Raw genomic sequence first — 22732 nt, forward strand, 5'->3', positions numbered from 1 at the left:
TTTTCCAAAAAGTTTGGGAACTGAAAAATAGGTCAAAAATCGATGTGAAAATACATATTTTTGTAAATTTGATACTCGGGTTGAAAAACTAGACTTTTTGGGTTGGAAATTTGTGTTTCTCCCAAACAGTTTGGAAAATGTTAAAAATACATGTGGAAATTACACTTTTGTGAAATTGAAACTCTTTCGATTGGAAAACTAGACTTTTTGGGTTGGAAATTTGTGTTTCTCCAAACAGTTTGGAAAACGTTAAAAATCCATGTGAAAATTACATTTTTGTACCATTTTCTGCGCATGTCCTTTGAGAGAACCACAAGCGATTTTTCGCACAGAACTGTTTTGATGTATAACTAACCTAGATATTAGGCTATAATGTGAGCAGTCAAGCTGTAAGTTTCCGTCAGGTGAGGCATCCCTTCGGAGCGGCCTCGGTCAACCGCAGTGAGTTCGCACAGAGAAGCACATAGGGTACTTATGTCATAGTTTCAAATGGTGTCCTGCTGAGCTGTGTGAGTGATCTAAGATCAACCACGTATCTGTGCGAACAATAACGAGAGATTGACCGGGAGCCATCGAGCCTAGGCTAGCGAGTGACTGTTCACAAAAACAAAAACCTTGTTTAAGATCCCTTTTTCCACATCTCTGTCATCACTTTTTGGATTTTGGCTTTTTTCAACCTGGATTTTTGAAAATTCCAACCTTTTTTAGCTTGGATTTTGGCTTTTTTTCAACCTGGATTTTTGAAAATCCCAAGTCACGGAAAATGCAAAATTTCCATCAATGGAGAGTGTCCCAAGTTTCCAGGTTGGATTTTCCATTGGATTTTATCTATTTTCCAACTAAGAAATCTTGAAATTTCCAACCTTGGAAATCGAAATTTTTTTCCTGTGGGTGGTAATTGAGAAGTGCCAATAGTAAAATGCTTCACAACATACGCCGTGTTGTCGGAATTTCAAATGGTAAAGTCCGATGAATTAGATATTCGACGGATTTTAGTTATTATCATCGTGCAAGGATCAGAAAAATCTAGTCTATATGTATAACACAATTCTCGAAAAGTCCCATATCCGAAATTTGACATCTATCATAATCATCACAGCCAAATAATGAGTTCCCCTTAACAACAAAGCTGATAGTCAGTCATTGCGATTGTTTACTCCATCGTCTCAACTTCCCAGTCACAATAATCATCACACAGTCAAACCGTTCTCCTGCTACCTTAGTTTTCGTTTTTGTTTTTGAGCCTGATGGTTTTGCGTTTTCGATTTGACTGATTTCACCAGAGCAGATAAGCTGAAAGAAATAAACAAGAAATTGATCTATCATCTGTTACAAGAGGTTCGGTAACTACCCCTCACACTTCAATGGTCATTTCCCCGTTTGACTTTACGAAGGATGTCGAGTCTTTCGAACATTGGCATTACTTAGACGTACAAATTTTCGCGAGCAGAAACTTTTCCGATTTTCGCGAATTTTAGCAAATTCTGGAAAGGGCCATTCGCAAAAGTTAATGCTCGCGAAATTCTTGACAAAATAGAAAAGCTATAAAACTTCCATCTTAAAATAAAAGGTTTATAGCTTAGTCAAAAGACAAAAGTTTTAAACCAATTCAAAAGTATCTGTCCCTGTGAGCCAATTTTAGCATGGAAATTTTCATATTTATGTCTTGATTCGCGAGTGTTTATGCTTGCGAAAAATATTTTTTTTCGAATTCGCGTAAATTTAATTCTTACCTGGCTTTGCTCATATCTTTTGTTGAACTAGATTTTGATTCAACATCGTTTTTACTGTTTGTATTGTATTTCACTAAAGCCAAAGAATTATAACTATTTTAAAAAACACTTCCACCAAACATCGGTTTGCAACACAAACGATGAAAAATACATAATGCATGAATAGAAAAAACGAAAGATTCTGCACAGTGAAATCAGCGCCAAGAGTTTGGGAATCAAGTGCCTCTTAATAAATTACTTTCTCATCTTCAGACGCTACATAACTTATGTCGAGATCACAACCTTTAATATAGAGCCCCAGTACCAAAAGTATTATGATATAATATTATGTGATACCTTTTTCAGTTCGTTCTTGAGCGCGATTTTCTCTCCTCTTTTGTGCTTCACCAATGATTGCTTCTGTCGCTTTCGTTTTTCTAAAAGCAAATGAAAAGTGCTTAAAATATGAAAATAGTAGGGCGAACCCCCGGGCGAAGCCTTAGGACATGTTTCATGCGAAGCAACCAAACCTGGTCCATTTCAAAGAATGAAATATTTATAGTTTTTCACGAGGGGGTTTTCTACTAAGGCCTAGGAAACTTTTTTAACACTCAAAAACAGACTTCATTCTTTGAAATGGACCAGATTTGGTTGCGTCGCATCAGAAGATGTTCCGGGCCCTAAGGGTTTACCCCTACTGAAATAGACCCAATAAAAAGTTAACAGCAAATCATCTTAGTTTACCGCCATATTGAAAGACAACAGTAGACAGAAGCCAAGTACAGTGCGAAAAATGAAAGTTAGAAACGAAGGAACTAGGGATCTAATAAGTGTCAAACTTACTTAAAATTTGGTTCTGAAGGATCCAGTGAGAAAAGATGAGAATCGTAAAGCGCATTGAATCGTTCGTCTTTAGTATTGAAAACGAAATCATCTTCCGGTTGTTCTTCTTTGAGCTTTCGTTTCTTTCTTTTGTTATTTTTCTTTGTATTTTTTTCTTGTTCCATGATGCCTTTCAAACTGAAATGTTTCTTCTGTTCTTCTGTCGTTTCGTCACCCAGTAGTAACAGTTCAAGTTCGTTCTAATGATGTTTAAAACAAAAAGTGAATTTATTTCCCACTCGGTAAATAGAGCCTGAAACAAACCTTTCTTGATGGGGTCTGATCAATGTTGAATTAAATTAAATTAGCTTATCGAAAATAATCAAGGAAATTAGAAAACTAAAACGGAACTTTTTAGTCTTTTACTGGTAGGTCTGGCTGGACCTTAATAAGAGCCCATGTCCATGCCCATGCTCAAGAAGAAACTAGATCGAAAGCGAACTACTTGTTAGTTATGTACACGCATTTATCATATGTTTATACCTTCTGTTTGAGTTCTTCTTCGGTCATTTGAGAATCTTTTTTCGCTTTTTTCTTCTTCTTCTTTTGATTTTTATTCTTAACTCCGTTTATTATATTCTCATTTTCATCGTCTACCGAGGCAGAAATCTTCTCGTTCATTTCTGAAGGTTGTGAAAAGAACGGATCATCAAAACCATCGTCGTCGTCACCATCCGCCCGTAACGCCTCTTCATCGTCACTTTCCGCCTCTTCTTCACCACTTGTGGAGTTTTCACCTTCAGAAACGTCTTCGTCATTATCTTTTGCTTTCTTGAAACTTGATTGGTCCTCCATAGACCACGTGACCTCCATATTCCCGTCCCCATCGTCGTCGTTTTCATTTTGACGTTCTTTGGCGTTGATCTCGTCCATTAATTGCTAAGGAGAGAGTTAACAGGATGTAAAATGTGTTTGAAAATGATAGACATACAACAAAACAGAAAAATGTCTTAGATGCCTTATTAAACATCTTTTGCATGACAACGAAAATTCAGTTTCTGGCACCTTGCCAAAATAGTTCGTAAATGCAGCTATTTTCTTTAAACGTCAGTGGTCAAAGCAAGGATTTTCGTTTCAGATGGATTTCGGATTACAGAAAGGTTTTCAATGTTCATTCGCTAATGAGGAATTAAAACATTTTATGTGTTTTATGATATGACCCTCTGAATGTGTTTTATGACAAAAAACCCTGGACGAGTTTACAAATGAGTGATGACTTATAGATGAAATTTTATCAAAACAAATACTAATCCCAAACTCATTTTTTAAAATCAATTAAACCATTTCAAAGAAGTCGTTCAATTGTAAATTTAAAACCGCTCCATCTTGGCGAAGAATAAAGCAATTTTAATAAACCGCCTCTCATTCCTGTCTACTCTGTCTTGTTTTATTAAAATATGAGCGTGGTGTAGAAGCAAAGAAATGTTTTGACAAACCCGATATTTCTTGATTCGTTCTTTCTCATCACAATTATCCTCATCACTCTCTTCATCTTCAGAAATCTCCACTTCTTTTGGATGCTTGTGTTTCTGTGCTTTCTTGTTGTTGCTGGATTTTGTGATGTCTTCTTCGTCCGACGAAGACGCTATAGGAAAAGGGATGTAGTGATTAATGCTTGAATATATCACAACCTTCATTGTTCAGCTTACACAACAACCATTTTTATTAAAACTCCTCCAATTGAGCCTTTGTTGTAAAGAATTCTCAGAATTAGGAAAGGCCTTATCCGCGAAACATTTCTAAACAAAACTCAAAAAGTGTCAAAGAATCACTTTTTGAATGTTTACTGTCATCAACAACCAACATGATTGATTTGACAGTAAAAGGCAAAAAATCATGAAAATATTGTCACCTCATACAGTAGTCCGCGAAATTAAATCCTCACAAAATCTAAAACTTCGCAGGTGCAACTCAAACGCAGAATTTTATCCCCCCGAAAATTAATCCCATTAAAGAATAGCATTATGACCAGTGATTTGGCTTGGAAACTTTCTACTTTAATTTCAGCCGGTCCTTAACAGTTGTTTACTTCAGAAATATGTAAGTCAGAAGAAGTATTTCTACTAAACAGTTACAAGAATGTAACTCTAAATATTTTTTGTAATTTCATTGTCTTTTAACGAGCGTTGCACTCCTTCGAATGTTTCCGACGTACTTGCTCTATTGTCTTAAATCCACCCGTGAGGGTTAGATTGACCTTGATTATTGACTTTAGTTAACCAGAGAAAATACTTTACGCGAACAGAAGCTTTCGTGAGGTCGAAAAATCGCCAAGTTTACAACATTTACTTTTGCGAATTTGACGAAAAGGTCTTTTTCGTGAGCATAAACTTTTGCGAATCAGGATATAAAGATAAAGATTTTCACACTAAAAAAATGGTTAGATCATATCCAAACCTTTGTCTTTTACTATAAATCTTATATTTTATTCTAAGTTATAAGTTATAAGTTTTCTCGCGAAAGTTTCTGCTCGCAAAAGTTTGTAAGTCAAGTTTCAAGTAAAGCCCCTTTTAGGCCAAATTTCGGCAAAGTCTGAGTTTTTATCTTGTCACTAAGCCCCGAAAATCAAAATCCCTGAAATAAAAAAGCACCTTAGGTCTATTATGTATACGCAAAGGAGCTAGAGTGTAATAAATAATTTCAGCTAAATAGTCATGTTTTTGCGAAAAACTCATTTTATTCAAATTATGCAAAGCCATCTCGTCATAAAAATAGATCAACCAACACCCACACAAATATAAAGATGATGTTCGAAGGAATAATTTATAAAATAATCGAATTAAGTTTTCTTGCTTAAGGCTTGAGTGATATATTGGTTCAGAGTAACATTTTAAAATTCTTTGACTTGGCCCAGTAACGATTTGGTTGGTCGACCTCTTTTAGTATAGTGATCTTCATTGAATGTTAGTAATTTAACAGTTCGTGTTACTGGCATTCGAATTATATGGATGACGTAATGATGTTGCTGTGATCTTATATAAAAAGCTGAAATCCGATGCACCACATAATGTGCCATTAAGTTGGGCGTTACTGATTGCATATCGATAGTCGTTGGCATCTGGATTCATGAATTTGAATCCATCACGAATCATCCGTCGAAGATTTCAATACGCAGAATTCACGCGATCAAGTTGTTATTTTAGTCAGATTCCAGTTCTGACATGCGTATATACTAGCCTACTTCGCACAAAACTGTTCAAGAATAATATGCGAATTTTCAGATTAATTCGAAAATTTCAAATCAAATTTGACAGTTGCTGAAATTTAGTTGGATACAGTGGTTTTTCTTTTTCACCAGTGTTCGGTTGGTTACAATCAAGATAGGCTCCCAGGTAATTGAATTCGGATACGTTGGATAGTTGACATTCGTTTAATTCGACGATTGATTTTGGATAAGGAGAGTTGATTGGATGATTAAGAATCATCGTCTTTATCTTTTGAACATTGACAGATAAACTAAAATTGACGAAAATATTATCGAGAACAATTGTTGCAATTTTCAGACTCTGTTGATCTTTCAAGAATAAAACTAAATCGTCGGCGTAACCACACCTGGGTAATATTGATGAGCTTGAAAGATTGATGATTCTTTCTACGTATCGATATACGTACGTATTTCTGCTCGCAAAAGGAAGCTAGTGCTGATACGGTATTTATGGTCAAAGGATTTCATCAATCATGTGTGCTTTCTCAAGTTCTCAGATAATAGGTACAATGGTTGTTGTTTTCGATGACTGATTTGATGTATTCTCTTTACTGTGTAAATCCCGTCAGTAGTGCCACGGTTTGGACGGAAACATTTTGTTTGTCTCCTTTTCCTTTCCAGAGTGTTCTCAGGTGGGAGCTATCCCAAGCATTCAGCAGATCTAGGTTTTCCCACAAATTGTTGGTGATTCTTTGTATTACTTTCATCATTATCGGATGAGAACATTTTTTCAGTAGCTCGGCTTTAACACCATTGCTAGCTTTGTTGTTTTTGAGGAGACGGATGTGTTTCTCTATTTCAGTGTCTGTAGGTGGAAGGTCATTGATGATGGCACTGTCAGAATATGTTCTGAAGTTCCTCAACAAATATTGGAATTTTTTGACTTTTTTCCTCAGGTGATGAATGATTTGATATGTCGGTAGGGTTGAAGTGTTTCTTGAAGTGTGCTAATAGTTTATATGTAGGGCAAGCACTATTAGTTGGTTTGAGAGTTATAGTTTCCTGTCTTTTGGCACGATGAAATAGTTTTTCAATCTGCTTGTTAATGGCAAACGTGTTCAATTTCTCGGCTTCGTGTCTGAAATGTTCGTTTTTAAGATAACGAGCTCGTGAGCGGATCTTTTTGCAGATTTTTCCTAATCCGTATCTAGGAAGAAAAGCTTTGAATTATTCTTTCATCTCTAATATACATGCATAAAATATTATTGTACCGACCTTTTTTCTTGATACTAGTAGTGGGCTATACAGGGTGATTTTTCAAAAAATATCGAACTAATTTTTTTTGAGGTCTAAATTATAAGTGTAGACAGGATCAAATAGAATTTTTGAACAAAAATGAAGAAAAAAAATGTGGGAAGCCTTTTTGTAGACTAAGGTTTGTGCCCTCAAATCAATCTTTTTCCATCTACCCAACTACCCAAATTATGTTGGAAATGAGACACACAGTGATTGAATTCCGCTAAAATTTGGCACATTCACTCCTCAGGGACAGAAATAAAGTATATCAAAACATTTATTCGAGAAATATAATTTTGGACATTTTGGGCGTAGCCCAAAGGCTTTACGCAGGCAAAAAAGAGGAAGGCTTGACTATAAAGGCGAGAAAACATTCTTGGCCCAGCCGCGCAGCGCAAGTGGGCCTTTAAAAAGCAACTGGTCGAAAAGATTTTGGCTTTGTCGGAGCCTGTGCGCGCAATAAATTAACAAGTCCAGCAGTCCAGGCTAAACCAGCGGCCGATTTAGAATTTTTGCCTCGCCTACCCGCACGATGTTTGACCTACTCTTAAATTGGATTGAATTGGTAGTAAAGTCAAATTTCATTCTCTTTATGCCAAATGGATGGAGTCAGGTCAGGGAGCATTTGGATGTTGGAGTTTTATATTTCCAGCTTGACAGAGACTTTTTTCAAATAAACTTATGTTGTAAGTCATTTAAGGATACTAAAATGCAGCTCATGTGTAAATTTGAATAAGTTTGGAACGTTTTTCATGATGCTACCCGTGAAGATGGTCAATTTTGGATTTATCGCTCTAAACGGTCGGTGGGCTGGATTTTTCAAACCTGACAGAGAATTTTTCCACGTAAACTTATGCTGTAAGTTATTAAAGGATATAAAATGCAGCTCATGTGTAAATTTGAATAAGTTTGGAATGTTTTTCATGATACTACCCGTGAAGATGGTCAATTTTCGATCTATCGCTCTAAACGGTCGGTGGTTGGATTTTTCAAACCTGACAGAGAATTTTTTCAAGTAAAGTTATGCTGTAACTCATTAAAGGATACTAAAATGCAGATCATGTGAGTGTAAATTTGAATAAGTTTGGAATGTTTTTCATGATGGCTACGCGTTAAATCGATATTTCTGAACTTTGACGGTCAACATTTGACATTTGAAGTTTGTGAATTTATTTAAACCGATTTTTTCTTTCATACTAGTAACAAAAACATAAAGTAAATCTATTATATACATATATTGTGTATCATTTATCATTACTGACCTTCCAGGGCAGCTGTTTTTTTTTGTTTTTTTTCATTCAGCCAATTTTCGAACTTTTTTAACTTTTAGAATGTTCTGTATTTCAATATCTGCCGAAAATGTGTGCATTAGGATTCTAAGCTTCGATGTTTTCTTTCAAACCCTAAAATTACAAAAATACGATTCCGCAAACATTGGTTCTCTTAAGGTATATACCCAATACAAATGACATTTGGTTATTGCCACGTCAGCTGGGCCTTCATGCCGCTTCGGCTTCTTGTTCCTGCTTAAATTTGGCACATTACCTCTTCAGCTGAAGATTTGTCAGTGTAAATTGTGAAATCTTAAAATTTTTATTTTTCCTACCTAGAGGGAGTGACTTCTCGTCCTAAATATATGAAAACTTGACAACATTTTATTTCTATGATCTTGAACAACAGAAAATCCATCAAAATTTATGTTTGTGAATTGTAAGCACTTCTTTTATATCTGAAATAATGTAAATTCTCGTAGAACTGCCGACAATTTGCTCTATGTGATAAAAACACTTTCCTTAATAATTTAGCACTACCTCAGTGAAGTTCAGAAGACGTAAAAAGCGGAAAGCGGAAAATTGAAACTTTTACATAAATTTCGACTCTGAAAGGCTTCAAAACTGTTCTTGGATAAAGAATACCAATTTCTAGAGGGAATTTCAATTGAATTACACGATTTATGAATGAGCCCTAGCCCGTCTATATTTCCCCTTTTTTTACGGACATCGAAACAACTATTTACGAAATAACGAATTTACTTTGGGAAATATTCTTAGGATTCGTCAAGATAGATAACCGAGGGTAGGTATGCAAAACTTTAGGGCAAAAATATCATTCCAAAGTTTTCTAGAGCTACCCAATCCTTTTTGCCCTTTTTGGGGTTTGGCCACGCCCTAAAACGTCCGATAATGAAAATTTTTAAATAATACTGACAAAATGTTATTATTGTTATTCAAGGAGGACTTGTACCAAATTGCAGCAAAATTGAATGATTTTTAAGGTTTCCAGGTCAAATTGGGGATTTTTTTGTCATACTTTATATGAGTCTAATAGGGGGCCAGAAAAGGGGCTCCCACATTTTTTATATCTAAAATATCTCAAAAATTCTTTTTGATCCCGCCTAGATATGCCATACGGAGCTAAAGAAAATTTAGTTTGACATGATTTGACGAAAAAAATGAAAATGACCCTGTATAGCCCACTCCTATTGATACTGTGTTGTAGTGATAGATTAGGTGTCGACAATCTCGATGTCGTTACAAACGTCATTATGTGTCTGAGGCATTTTTCAAAGAATTTAAATGACACTGTCGTTCTCGTTATATCAATTTTCTTAACAGATGATAAACACAATTACTATAAACATTTATTGCGTCATCTAGTTACAGGGAGCTTGAAGAAAGACCTCACTTTAGAGTTCCTATTTTTTTCTGAGCATAACTGAATAGAAATCTACGCAAACACATAGCTTGCAGTAGAAAATCTCAAGGAGTTCAAAGTTTAAAGCGACGGAGAACGTATTGATTTTCATTTACGGAACATGGCTAAAAGATACACTCTCCGATATTTGACCCCTATTGAGAAGGAAAGGGTTAGTTTCACACAACATTCATTTATTGAGCTTTCCAGGGCGTTGGAGTGAGGTGGAGTGTGTCAGAAGCTAATGCCCAAGATTTCAACAACTGCTGGTGAATTATTATTACTCCAGCTTGTTTACCTGATTTTAGCAATAATGGTATAAGATTCATCACGCTCTTCTTTATAAGAACAATTTTATGAGAACATTAAGGCTAAAATTTTGGTCTGAGAACTTATCGAGAACAATCGCACAGTCTTTGCTTACATCATTTTAGCCTTCTAAGTCCCTGAATAAAGAAGATGGTAGACTATATTTCAATAACGTTTAGAACATAGAAGTTTTGATGAGGCTAACTTTAAAGCCATTTGTTTTTATAAAGAAAGCTTGAATTGTGAGGGGAGGGTATTGCTATGGTTAGGATATGAAACAAGCAGCCCACTTGCTGAAAGAGCTCTGCATATTATATACATAAGTTAAAAAGAAAGTTAAAAATTACTAGCATCTAATGGTATTTTTGTCTCGATCCAATATGCATAAGTAAAAAAGTAAAAAAGCATAGTTTTAAGTAGTACTAGAAAATTAATTAATTCTATAAAAAATCTACTGTTTTTGTATTATGCAGAGGGACAAGGATGTTCTATAAAAAACCAGCTCGAAACGTTAACGTTACATTTTCATAGCTAATGAATTTCCTCTTGCAGAATGACATCAATGGTAAAAATGATTATTGTCCATTTACATATTAATTATGCCAAAGCGTAAATTAGCATAATTAATGCAGAAATGACAAGATTGCGCTATAATGCAATCAAATTTTGGAATATATTTTGGAATATATTAGCTTTATACGAAAGCTTTTTTAGAGTATATCCCCTTTTTACTTTACTTCCCTTTACTTTCCCTTTACTTCTACTTTTTGAAATGTCAATAACTCTGTTAATCTAAGACGGAACAATACTTTCTAGTTTTAATTTATGATTTTTGAAGTGCAAATTCAAACAGTTTCTGTATTCAGCTTACTGAGTGTACATCGTCATATCACAATGACTGGTAGAGGAAAAGGAGGAAAAGGATCGGGCAAAGGAGGTGCCAAACGTCACAGAAAGATCTTACGTGACAACATCCAAGGTATCACCAAACCAGCCATCCGTCGTCTTGCTCGTCGAGGTGGTGTCAAACGTATCTCTGGTTTGATCTACGAAGAGACCCGTGGTGTCTTGAAAGTTTTCTTGGAAAATGTCATCCGTGATGCTGTGACTTACACCGAGAACTCCAAAAGGAAGACAGTCACCGCCGCTAATTTTCTTTCCGTACATGGACGGGAGTATCATCGACGGTCGGGAGTATCTGATCTTTGTTGTTTGGTTTTGTTGTTTTGAATTGCTTAGGTCAGGGTTGCTAGTAACAGCTTGTCACTGTGCCGGGTGCATACTCGGCGCCTTGGGCCCCGCAGGGTTGCTAGTAACGGCTCGAATTTAAGTCAGGTTAAAAAAGGGGCAATTTTACCCATATTATAATAACATTACCCCCGTCTTTTTTGTCATTCTATAAGTATTTCCAAAGTGTCCTACTGTGCGAGTGTGGCTCAACGGATAGCGCGCTGGGTTTCTGATCAGAAACTCTTTCATTTGGTGGGTTCGAACCCCGGTCGGGTCGATATTTCAAGGTTTAAGATAAGTTTAAGATACTCCCGCCCGTCGATGATACTCCCGACCGTTAAGATGAGATACTCCCGACCGTCGGTGATACTTCCGACCGTCGATGATACTATCGTCCATGTACGGAAACAAAATTTGCGTCGACTTGGACTCAACAAAACGGCTATTATTTTTATACCCAAGCTCTCTTCACGATCTTCTGAAATCCGCTTTTATTATAAAACACTTACTTATTATACCTCTCTAATATTTTTTTTGATAAAATTTTTTTTTATACATGCTTAGCACTTTGTTGCTTTACGCTAATTCTTCTTTTTTAAGCATAAATTCTTTAATCCTCAGTAAGCTGAATGCGGAAACTAAGATGTTTAAAACAAAATCCACAATGGGCAAAGGTGGTCTAAATAGATTACGACGCCCCTCAAAACAACATCACAAATGATGATGATACTTTCTAGTTTTAATTTATTCAAATTATGCAAAGTCAATCTCGCCATAAAAAGATCACTCAGCACCCACGCATGGATTATCTGCACACAGGTATATAAAGATGATGTTCGACGGGATAATTGATGGTAGCGGTTGTTAGTTCAATTTATTCAAGGTATTTGAATGGTTTTGGTTGAACTAAATTATCATTTAAGAGTTTGTTTATAGTTTAGCGACATGTGTCTTTGTATCCAGGAACCCGCACTTTTTGAACCATAAAAATATTTTAAAAATATTCTTGAGGAAACATATAACTCACCAATGTAGTCTTTGAAGTCCATATTTTCAAGATCTTCTCTTGTGAATTGTCGCATGGTGCTTTGAAGTCGTTTTGGGTCATCTTCATCCCAAGTAAGGCGAACTGTACTTTGCTGCAATGCTGTATTTAGAAAACTGTAAATAAAACGAGAAAATCATTAATATATTTGAATTGAAAATCGAATAGTAATTCATTTAGAAAACTTTGAAATCTTAGAGCTCTAGGTGGTTGAGCTCGAAAAGGCAATTGAGGAGGGGTATAGCCGAGACGATAATCTTTTTTTCACCGAGAGAGTCTGGTTTAACAAAAATATAATTTTTTTTATAATAGATTGAGAATTCAGTAAACGTACGAAGCAGGTTGGTAGTTTTGGACGTTAGGTAATTCATTAGCCTCTGATGTCGGTTCTTTATCAAAGGTCATATCGTCTGGTACAAAACGCAAGTCTAGCCTGGTTCCGCTCAGTTCATACTCCATGCCATCGCATTGCTCGTATATTTTATCTGCAGTATCTGAAAGTGTAAGGAAGAGTGGGTTACTTTCCGCTTATTGGAGGTACCGAAGTGATTGATAAGAATTAATGAAAGAAAACAGGACTAATTGAATTAACTAGTAATATGGCCCCAAAACGGAGACGGGCCCCAAAACGGAGGCGGCCCCCAAAACGGAGGTTTAACTTCAATGAGACATATTCGTCGTTAAACAGACTTTTAAAACCTTGGAAAGCTTCAAACTCAGTCCTAACACATTTCTCTTGAGTCCGAAAAAAGAAAAATACCAAAATTTCATTTTTAACATGGCTAATTTCTTTCTTCTTTTTTTTCAAAAATTGGGGTCGAAAATCCCTTTTTTTTTTGGACTAAAACTGTCAAAAGTCAAACAAGATTCGAAATTAACCCCTAAAGACTGGGTATATCTGCTGGAAAGTATAAACATATACTTGTATACCAGCTCAGAAATTCAAAGTTTTTCAGGAAACTCGAAATATTTCACGAAAAACTAACATTAGAGACTACCTTATCGGGGAAAAATGTCGGGGGAAAGTGACGAAAATTTTGAGGGGCTGACGAAATTTTCCCCCGACGAAATTCATATCATGCCCGACATTTTATTACCCAACCAAAACTTTTACCCGATTTTTTCCCCTCAACCAAAATTCAAATCCAAACTTTTTACACCTTTATTAACCGAAATTAGTGCTTTAAACGTCAAGATCTATTTTCGAGCTACTAGTGAAGGAAACCATTTCATTTGGACAATTTAGTCGGGTTGAAGTGACTAAATTGTAAATTTGGTCGGGGAAAAGTGACGAATTGGAAATCTTGGTCGGGGAAAAGTGACGAAAATGCCTCTAGATGACGAAATTTTTCCCCGACTAATTAAAACCCCGACATTTTTTCCCCGATAAGGTACTAGCATTTTGCACTCTGCCAGACCCGAAATAGTTATTGTTTTGATATAGACTTTTTTTTTGCAAAATTATTAAAAATTAAATATTTTATGATGTCATTAATTCGAAACATGTTTAAGTGACGGATTTCCAACAATTTTAATTCAATTAAATCGATGTTTTGGGGGCCACTAAGCTCCGTTTTAACAACCATTTATATGTAAGATAAAGAGAAAAGTAAAATTTTTTTTTTAATCGTAATACATTGCCTTCATACACATTGCCAGTAATTTGATATCGGTGCTATGCTTTTTGATTAAGATATTTCCAAAAAAATTAACTAAACTAAAACTAAACCTCCGTTTTTGGGGTCATTAGAAAAATGTGACTCAACTTTGATTGAATAAAATAAAAACCATTCAAACCAAAAACAGATCATCTTTTCGTGATTTAATGGCCAAAAAACTCGTTAAGATCTATTTTGAAGAGGCAACAAAATCAATGGTAAGGATGTCACTTGCGCCTTTAATGTATATAAAGTGAGCATATTACACATTTAATTTAATCACATTTAATGCCCTGCTAATTAGGTGTCTGCTTTCAAACATTTTTATTTCAAGAGTTTGAATAGAGTCCACTTTTTAGATTGACCGTTAATTTGAAGTTTTAGCTGTATTAGCGAAAAGGGAAGGCAAGTAGTAGGGGTATGTTTATTGCATGCATTGCCAACACAATAAAAGAAGTAGAAAAGCACGCAAAAAACAATCATGGACAAAAGGTTTGTAGACTTTTAGAAATTTCCTCTCCCCACAATGTTGATAGAAAATGAGTTTTGATATTGTCGTGTAGCGATGCCAGCACCAGTACTACAACATTACAGAGGGGGAGAGGGGAAAGTAGGGCATTTTGAGAGATTTTTCTCAATTTTTGAAAAGTCTACAACCTTTTGTCTATGATTGAGGGTTTCTATATTGTTAAGCCATTGAAAAAACTACCTTTATCGGAGCATTCCACGACAGCGTAATAATACTTCATTCGATTTAATTGATATTCTCGCAACTTTTCCATGTCATATTTCGAACCCTAAAATTGAAAGAATTTGGTTTTCCAATATTTGGACAAAAATAATTTCGGGTGTCTGGTACAAGCCTACCTTCAACCCCTTCTGATTTTTTGCTGTTTTTGAAGCTTTTTTTTATAAGCATACAAAAATCCAAAAGCTGGCTCGGAAATGCTTAGATCGAGAGATTTGCAAAGCTGAAAAATGCTTTGAGGGATGCTTATATCCTAAGCAAAACTTTAGAGAAATTTCGAAAATTCGTAAAATTCCAGTCAAAAAGAAACAAACTCTGAGTTGAAGGCTCAAGGTAATGTTTAGCATATGCTTAAATTTTTGCCATATATGAGCCTATAGTTATGCTTATAAGCGCAATGCTTATAAAGAAAAAAACATGTAGATTCGTTGTCATTATGACGTAGCTACTTGCGGACTTCATCAGTAACTATATAGTTCAAGACATTTATTCTCATACACATAAAATCTTTGAGACTATTAACTGTATCGTTACAGAAATCCATGTTCACTCATCTCTTATGAAAAAAAGAGGTCACATGCTTTGAAGGATGTAAACTAGTTAAACTTCAAGTAATAACTCTGTATTATTCTTTCAATTTCATTCAAAATGAAAAATAGTATGAACAAGCATCTAAGTGAAAACACAGACCAAAGTTCAATGCAGTTGGATGTTGTGTTGCCACTACAAAGGCTTCGACAACAAGTAACATCCTTGAAGACCAAGTTACAAGACACTGAGGACCTTCTGAGACAATATAAGCACAAATGTGAGGCTATGGAAGATTCAATAACCTCACTGCAAACACAACTCCAATTCGAAAGGGATTTACGCAAAGACGGTCACTTCAGCTTTGTGTCAATGGAAGACAGTTGTGTAGCGACGCTTTTTATACCAGCAAATATGGATACAAGTTTCGCTTAGAGTTACATCCTTATAGGGATTGTAATGGTCGTGGAATATGTTTCGCCCTTTTTGTGAGACTGTTAAAAACAGAGTACGATTGTTTGTTAAAATGGCCCTGTCGAAAGAATGTGAAAGCCCGATTACTCAACCAGTCGGACAGAACAGAAGATTCACCTTGGGCTCGCGATGCAGTTGACACATTACAAAGCCCTAGTGTCAGTTCTCTGTTTATTTGTATGGGGAAATTGGCAAATGGAGGCTATTGGATGGACGATACTGTTTTCATAGAAGTTTTTATAGAATAAATGACGCATTTAATCACCAAATTAGCATCATAAGTTAATGATATTCTTTAATTTAAAACACCAATCCACTAATCACCACATTCTATGTATGTACCGGGTGCGCCACAAAAAAGTTTCTCTCTTTACAACTAATTTTCTCGAAATATAAAAGTTTTAAAAGAACCATTTCTATTTCATTGGAAAGAAGAAAGATAAACTTAAATTTTGATGGGTCATTTATTGAACTCGATTCATTAGATCAAAAGTTATGCTCAATTGAATAAAAAAGTTACTTTCGGAAAGTGCTCAAAAACGTTAAAAATCGACCTATCAAATTAAACATAAACATGATTTCATGATATATCAGTATTTTCGTTACAGTCATTAAAAATGATAATTAGCTGTCTAAATGACCTTTTCTTATTTAAAGGAATGTTGAATTTCAATGAAAGGTAGAAAATCCGTCGAAAAAGGCCAAATAATCTGGTAAAATTCATAAAAATACATCAAATAAGGGTTTCGAGGTAGATCCAGCCTTACATAGACTTTATCCAGTCTAGAACCAAAAATCTGAGGAAAATCTCGGTAAAACTAAATTAAATTGATTTTGATGAAGATTTTAAACCCTTTCGACCCTTCAGTTTCAAAATTTATGTGTTTTGTTACTGAAAAATTAATCATGTAAAGCCCTGTAAAGGCTAATGCAATTCAATTGCCAAATTTAAAGTAAAAATTTGATAGGTCGATTTTTACCGTTTTTGAGCACTTTCTGAAAGTAACTTTTATATTCAACTGAGCATAACTTTTGATCTGATGAATCGAATTTAATAAATGACCCATCAAAATTTAAGTCTATCTTTCTTCTTTTCAATGATATAGGAGTGGTTCTTCTAAAATTTTTAGATTTCGAGAAAATTAGTCTCAAAGAGAGAAACTTTTTTGTGGCGCACCCGGTATATAACTTTAGATTTATACATACAACACCGTTTTTTGTAAGTAACAATAGACTCGAAAACCTTATTTTTTTTAAACATCCGTACATTTTGTATTTAAAATGATTTTTTTCTTATTTGAAGGGCACATACAGATCTTAATACAATAAATCGAACATAAGCGTGTTGTGATGTTGTAGACAATAAAATGAGACCGGAAGTCTTAATCTTTGGGTAATGAATTTGTACTAGTTAATTTATAAATCTATAAAACGATACCATTGCAGAGTCGGGAATGGGTGTGTGCAGAGGGGTGCACGACACAATGAGCCGTTTTGCCCAGTTTTGTCTGTTTCATTTTCTGAAGAGCGTTTTTGGGAGAATCCATTCAAATCTAGATACATTGTGATGTTATAATGATTAAAAGGACAATTGTTCACTGTATACTAAACTATAAAGTAGGTCTTTTGAGATGATTCTCTACTGCTAAGGAATTGACACAATTAAAAAGCTTACCTCAGCATTTTCTTCCTGGTCTCCGTCCTCTTCGTCACTATCTTGTTTGCTTTCTCGTAATTCTTTTGGTCCCTTTAATTCCTCCTCTTTCAACCGCTCTTCCCCAAAGTCTGACACGTAGATCTTAGAGAAAAATACAGCAGAGTCTCGCTAATTCGAACTCCGCCGGGGATTCGAATTATAGAGAGTATTTTAATAGGATTTCTCCCTGACGGGGACTGAACATAAGTTTGAGTTATAAAAAAATTCGAAAAATAGCAGTTCGAGACAGTCGAAACCACTACATAGAAATAACAACTATTGCCTTAACGGGAAGTATTTCCCGAACGGGAAGGTGAAAATAACCCGAAAAGGAAACTATTTCCAGATTGAAAATTTCATCAGTTTTCTGTTTCCCGTTTTGGTCAAGAACTTTTCATCGTTCCCGAATGGGAAATAGAATTTTGTAAACAAAGCAGATTTTTGTTTCCCGATCGAGAAAAAGTTTCCAAATAGGGAAGTTTTTAATTGGGAATGGGGAAAGTAGAATCAAGAATCGATTACCCGGTAGATTTCTTAACACCCGGTGAAAGGTATACATTCACCCTCTTTTACAATAGGCTTCAGTTATTTACCTTCCACGACCATTTCCGGAGTGCGCAGAGGTCACATTCCCGATCGGGAAACTGGTTAAATTCTTGATTCGGAGACTCTATCCATTTCGGGAAGTTTTTCACCTTCCCGTTCGGGAAATATTTCCCGTTAAGGCAATAGTTGCCATTTCTATGTAGTGGTTCCGACTGTCGAGAGTATACTCTTTTATCATACGAAAATCGCTAAAGGGAGGTGGGTAAACCATTTTTTTATAACCTAATCACATCCTACATTATTCTTATCTTATGAATGTACACGAAAAGTTTGTTTTGTGTCAGTTCCAGTCAAAGACAAGCTGTATATGCTTCTTCTGACAACCATGTAAACATTTAAACTCAAGCATACAGAAATCTTAAAGGAAACCATTGCTTTCAAAAGCAATAGCCTGATTCTCATTAATTTGCTTGACTGACCTGCCCGTTAATTTCAAAGCCCCTAAAGGGCTGGATTTCCCATTCCGGTCACGCGAGTAGTATTTACACAACACAAGCGCTAGCGTAGTATCACCCCCCCCCCCTAGAAATTTAAGCCAGGTTAGGGGTTGGGAGCTAATATTTGGCAAATCTTTGGGGTTACCTATTCATTTGGGGTACCTAACTGTTTTGATGGAGGCTCTGGCTCTGTGTATAATTTCCAATATTTTCAAATCATTGGATTTTCTTACCTTAGCGGCCAGTTTCCCATCAACTTTTGATTCTCGTTTTCCCAAACCACCCCAAAAAATCATTAAGATTTTTGACAAATGAACAAAAAGTGTCAAATCAAAAAGATTACCGGCTGAATGGGGGACCTAACTCGTTGGGGGCACCATCCTTCAATGGGGGCACCTGAAAAGTGGGCCGAAACCATAGCTAGATTAGAAGCTAAAACCCAACTTAATAGCCAACTTACTTTGACGCTCTTTATAGCTCCGCCTGTAGGTTTGAATGAGTTGAACAGCACTAAAAAAAGAGCAGACATTCAAGGTTAAAGATACACTCTTAAAGATGGTTTAATCAGAGACAATAAGGAGAACACCAAAGCATCTCAATCAAATGGTGGCAATGATGAAAGTAAATTCATATATTGAATTGACATACCAAATAAATCGTTAGCTTTGATGCGATCCCAATCACAATTACAAACAGCTATCCGTGGTGTTTCAGCATCTTCGATTCGTCTTGCTTCCTCATCAAGTTCACCCCAACCATGGACAACGCCCTGATGGTAAAGATTATAAAGGCATTTGTACTGATGTCTACTTGATCCATATTCCTTTTTTGGCTATAATTATACAATCTACCGTAGGATAAACCTTCTTATTCCAATCAAAATTTTCCTATTGACTCTTTACAACGGAAAAAGGCCAGGACTCTGCTCTTTAGTAGATGAAAAAATAACTTTAATATGTCAGGTGGTCAGTCTTAAGACTACAGGGTAAATTGTCATCGCTCTTGTTCACAAAAGAAATTTTTATTTTACCAATATACTCTGAAAACCCAGCCGAAAGATCCAGGAATGAGAAAATTTAGTCATCATCCAGTCAAATTTCCGCTTTTCTGTTAATAAGGGCCTAGGACAAATTTTTGTCATGATTCTCATGACTCATGAACAAAACTTAGGATTGAGTTTCAAAATTCGAACAAAGATTGAGTTTCTGCCACCGTTATCCGGTAGTAGAAAAGCCTGGAAATATGCCTGTCATCCTAGCTTATCTAATCTATCATGATTACAGAAACTTAGACCAATAATTTTCAAAAAAAAGTAACAAAATCTTTAGAAAAGTCTCTTTAAGGGTCTCTAAAAACATCTTGGGTGTCTACTATCCTAAGTGTATCACAAGCAAAGTGAAATAAGTCCAAAATTGAGCATTGAACAAGTGCCAAATACACCCTACACTCTTTTTCATAAGAACATATTTGCTTTGGCTGAGTTGTAACTCAATTTATTTCGAAAATTTCACTCTTCGGTTGGGGCTTTATACAATCTTATGGCAAAATATCATATTCTGATGCAGAAAATTATGTTTTAAAACTAAGGTTAAAATATCAAACCTCTTGGAGTTGATCAAAATCAACAATTTCATCTTCTTCATCTGAGGATGAGTCACTGCTCATATCATGTCCGATCCCTTCACCTCTAATGTCCGAGAAATCAGGTGTGAAATCGTTCTCATCTTCTTCTTCTTCACTTGAGCTCTCGCCTGAAGATTCTTTGGAGGAAAAATGAAATTATATATTAATCTTTACATCACGGTAAGAACCATAAAATAGTTTAGAGACACTTCAGATAAATTCTTATTTTTAAAAATTCAGGAAGATTGAACGAATATCTCAAGAAAACTCTTTAGCTTTATGTAAGTTGTGGTATTTTTCAGATTAAAAAATACTAGAGTCTGTATTCAAAATCATCAAGCCCTCACCTTGTAACTTGGTTTTAGCTTTTTTCCTTTCATCTTGAACTTTCTCTTTGGGCTTCTTCTCTTTTCCTTTGCTTTTCTTTGCAGCTTTTGAGCTAAAGAGGTATAGATACACGATTTCTTTTTATAAGAATTCCTTTTATGAGAATCACAAGGCTCAAATTTGCAGCATTCTTTGAAAATCATGCTGAGCCTCAGAAATGCCATTCAATTTTTTCTTTAGTTTTTATTTTCCATCTATAGTATAAATCAGGCTTCTTAACTAAAATTTTAGGCTGGTGTTAGTGTTGATTGTGTCATTAAAATTGAATTAATGATCTATGTTATGAGCTTTTTATTTAATTGGGTTTTCAATCCACTAGTACCTACAAAGCAGTAATTCAAAAAAATTTTAACATTTAGCACCAACCAAACTAAAAAAATAGTGTTTATTGTCTTCTTACCCTTCCCCTAGTAATTCCTCTTGGGTAAATGTTTCTCCTCCTGAAAATAACAGATATAGTCAGCAGATATACAACACATAAAATTATTTATCATAATTTATTAACCAGAGTGAGGTGGTAGGTTCTGTAATGTTTTATGACACTATTAGACAAAAGACATAGAATTGACAGAAAATAAGATTTGAAAACAAATCCCAAGAAAAAAAGATTTGACCATGCTATAGCAGTCGTGGTATATCAGGAACTATTCCATGGCATTTTTTGTATACAACCAGATATTATAAAACAAAAAAAGGAACGTCTTTTGCTACCTCCCACGTGATTGATATAATAATGACACAAATAAAGAATGTAAACAATGTAAACAAAACAATACCTTCTTCACTCTCTTCATCTTCAACATCATAGAACTTCCTCAAATCTTCTTTATTACTTTCTTTAATCACACGTCCTCGTTTATCAACAGTTGCTACAGAAAAAGAAGGGGATGTCCAGAAAAAAAAATTTTACAAGGGGGGTGGAGGATATAATAATTTTAAGTGATTTACCCCCTGGACAGGGTGACTTTTGGCCCCCCCGGACAATAGGTTTTACCCCCCGGACAAGCATCTGCTGACCCCCTGGACACACCAAATCACCCCCGGACAAGGCAAATTTTGATGATTTTTTGCTACCCCCCGGACAATATATCCTCCACCCCCCATGTAAAAATTTTCTGGGAGAGCCCATTACAGTAACATTGTAAAATTTATATTGGAAGACAGTGGATTTCTTTGATTTTTTGAATTTTCTTCTTATAAAAAAGAGCACAAACTTACATTTTGTGTGAAACCTCTCATCCGTAAACATTTTTGAGAATCGAGAATCGATCTTGACCTTGCGCTCATTTCTTGGCACTTTCTGAAGAAAACAATTTTTCATTTTTTTCAATTTGCTTAGTTCTTGATATATACATACCGATACGTAACATTTTAGGTGAAGTAAAAGTAAAGTATATTACTCTAAAATACCCTAGACTGCCCTAGAAGTACCTTGGTAAAATTCAACGGTTGGACCAACATGGTAATGACAATAACTTTGTTTAATATTTTATGTTCAAGATTGCTACAAAATGAAAGCTTGATCGTGTTAAAACTTTGATAGATACTTACTGTATATCATCAGTTTTGGGTATATAATTTTAAATGTTGATAAGCTTAAAAAATTATAGAGTATATATACTTTACCTTGAATCTCGGGTCTTTTAAAACTCTTTGAAACCTTGGATCCATCTTTTCTTTAGCCATGTTTTTGTATTTTTTTAATATTTAACTACAGTTTAAAAGTTAGTAAAACTAGTTTTAGGCTGGACTTAAAAAATATTACTCTTCTCTAAACTTGCAGACCTAAAAACTTACCAACCTACTATTGCTATTTTGAGGCAGAGATTTTTTTTCTTCAAAAATTACAAAATTCCATGAATAACCAAAATAAAAAAAAATTCTAGACTGACCAACCCACCTCCAAAATTTAGGGTCAGGTGACAGCAAACCAAGAACTTTTTAAGTCCAGCGTTAGATTTTTATTCAAAAATGCAAAAACTCTCATCTTTATTAAGAAAACACATCCAAGAGAATGTATTTAGATCTCAATAGGCTCTCTTTGATTTTACAAAGGACTAGCTCTATACACAAGGGTGACACGCTGCCAGACCCAACCCAGTGTTACTCACTGTACAATGCTTGATTTTTCTGATTCAGATCTTTTATGTGGCGTTTTTTTGCAAACTTCAAAAAAACTATTTTTGTATTACTTTTGGAAACTTTTAATAAGTGCTTGTGTGCAGCAAATATATGTTTACCATAAGAAGAGTAAGACCTATA

The 22732-nt window shown here is 35.2% G+C and overlaps 1 protein-coding gene across 1 annotated transcript; it reads right to left on the reverse strand.

The window, feature by feature from the left end:
- Window positions 1–846: 846 nt before the first annotated feature.
- On the reverse strand, window positions 847–22178 carry LOC136822114 (ESF1 homolog). Its single transcript, XM_067078330.1, has 18 exons — window positions 22097–22178; window positions 21689–21770; window positions 21247–21339; window positions 20871–20910; window positions 20431–20522; window positions 20063–20220; window positions 19109–19229; window positions 18921–18970; window positions 17397–17519; window positions 14681–14768; window positions 12648–12807; window positions 12296–12429; window positions 4031–4179; window positions 3078–3473; window positions 2556–2794; window positions 2070–2149; window positions 1734–1806; window positions 847–1293 (listed from the first exon to the last, which is right to left on the reverse strand). Exons 1-18 carry the CDS (start codon window positions 22154–22156, stop codon window positions 1215–1217), a joined length of 2217 nt encoding a protein of 738 aa, XP_066934431.1. The 5' UTR covers window positions 22157–22178; the 3' UTR covers window positions 847–1214.
- Between the last annotated feature and the right edge of the window lie 554 nt (window positions 22179–22732).

This window comes from Clytia hemisphaerica, unplaced genomic scaffold, assembly GCF_902728285.1.
Source record: "Clytia hemisphaerica strain Z4C2 unplaced genomic scaffold, Clytia hemisphaerica genome assembly, whole genome shotgun sequence".
Lineage (NCBI taxonomy): Eukaryota > Metazoa > Cnidaria > Hydrozoa > Leptothecata > Clytiidae > Clytia > Clytia hemisphaerica.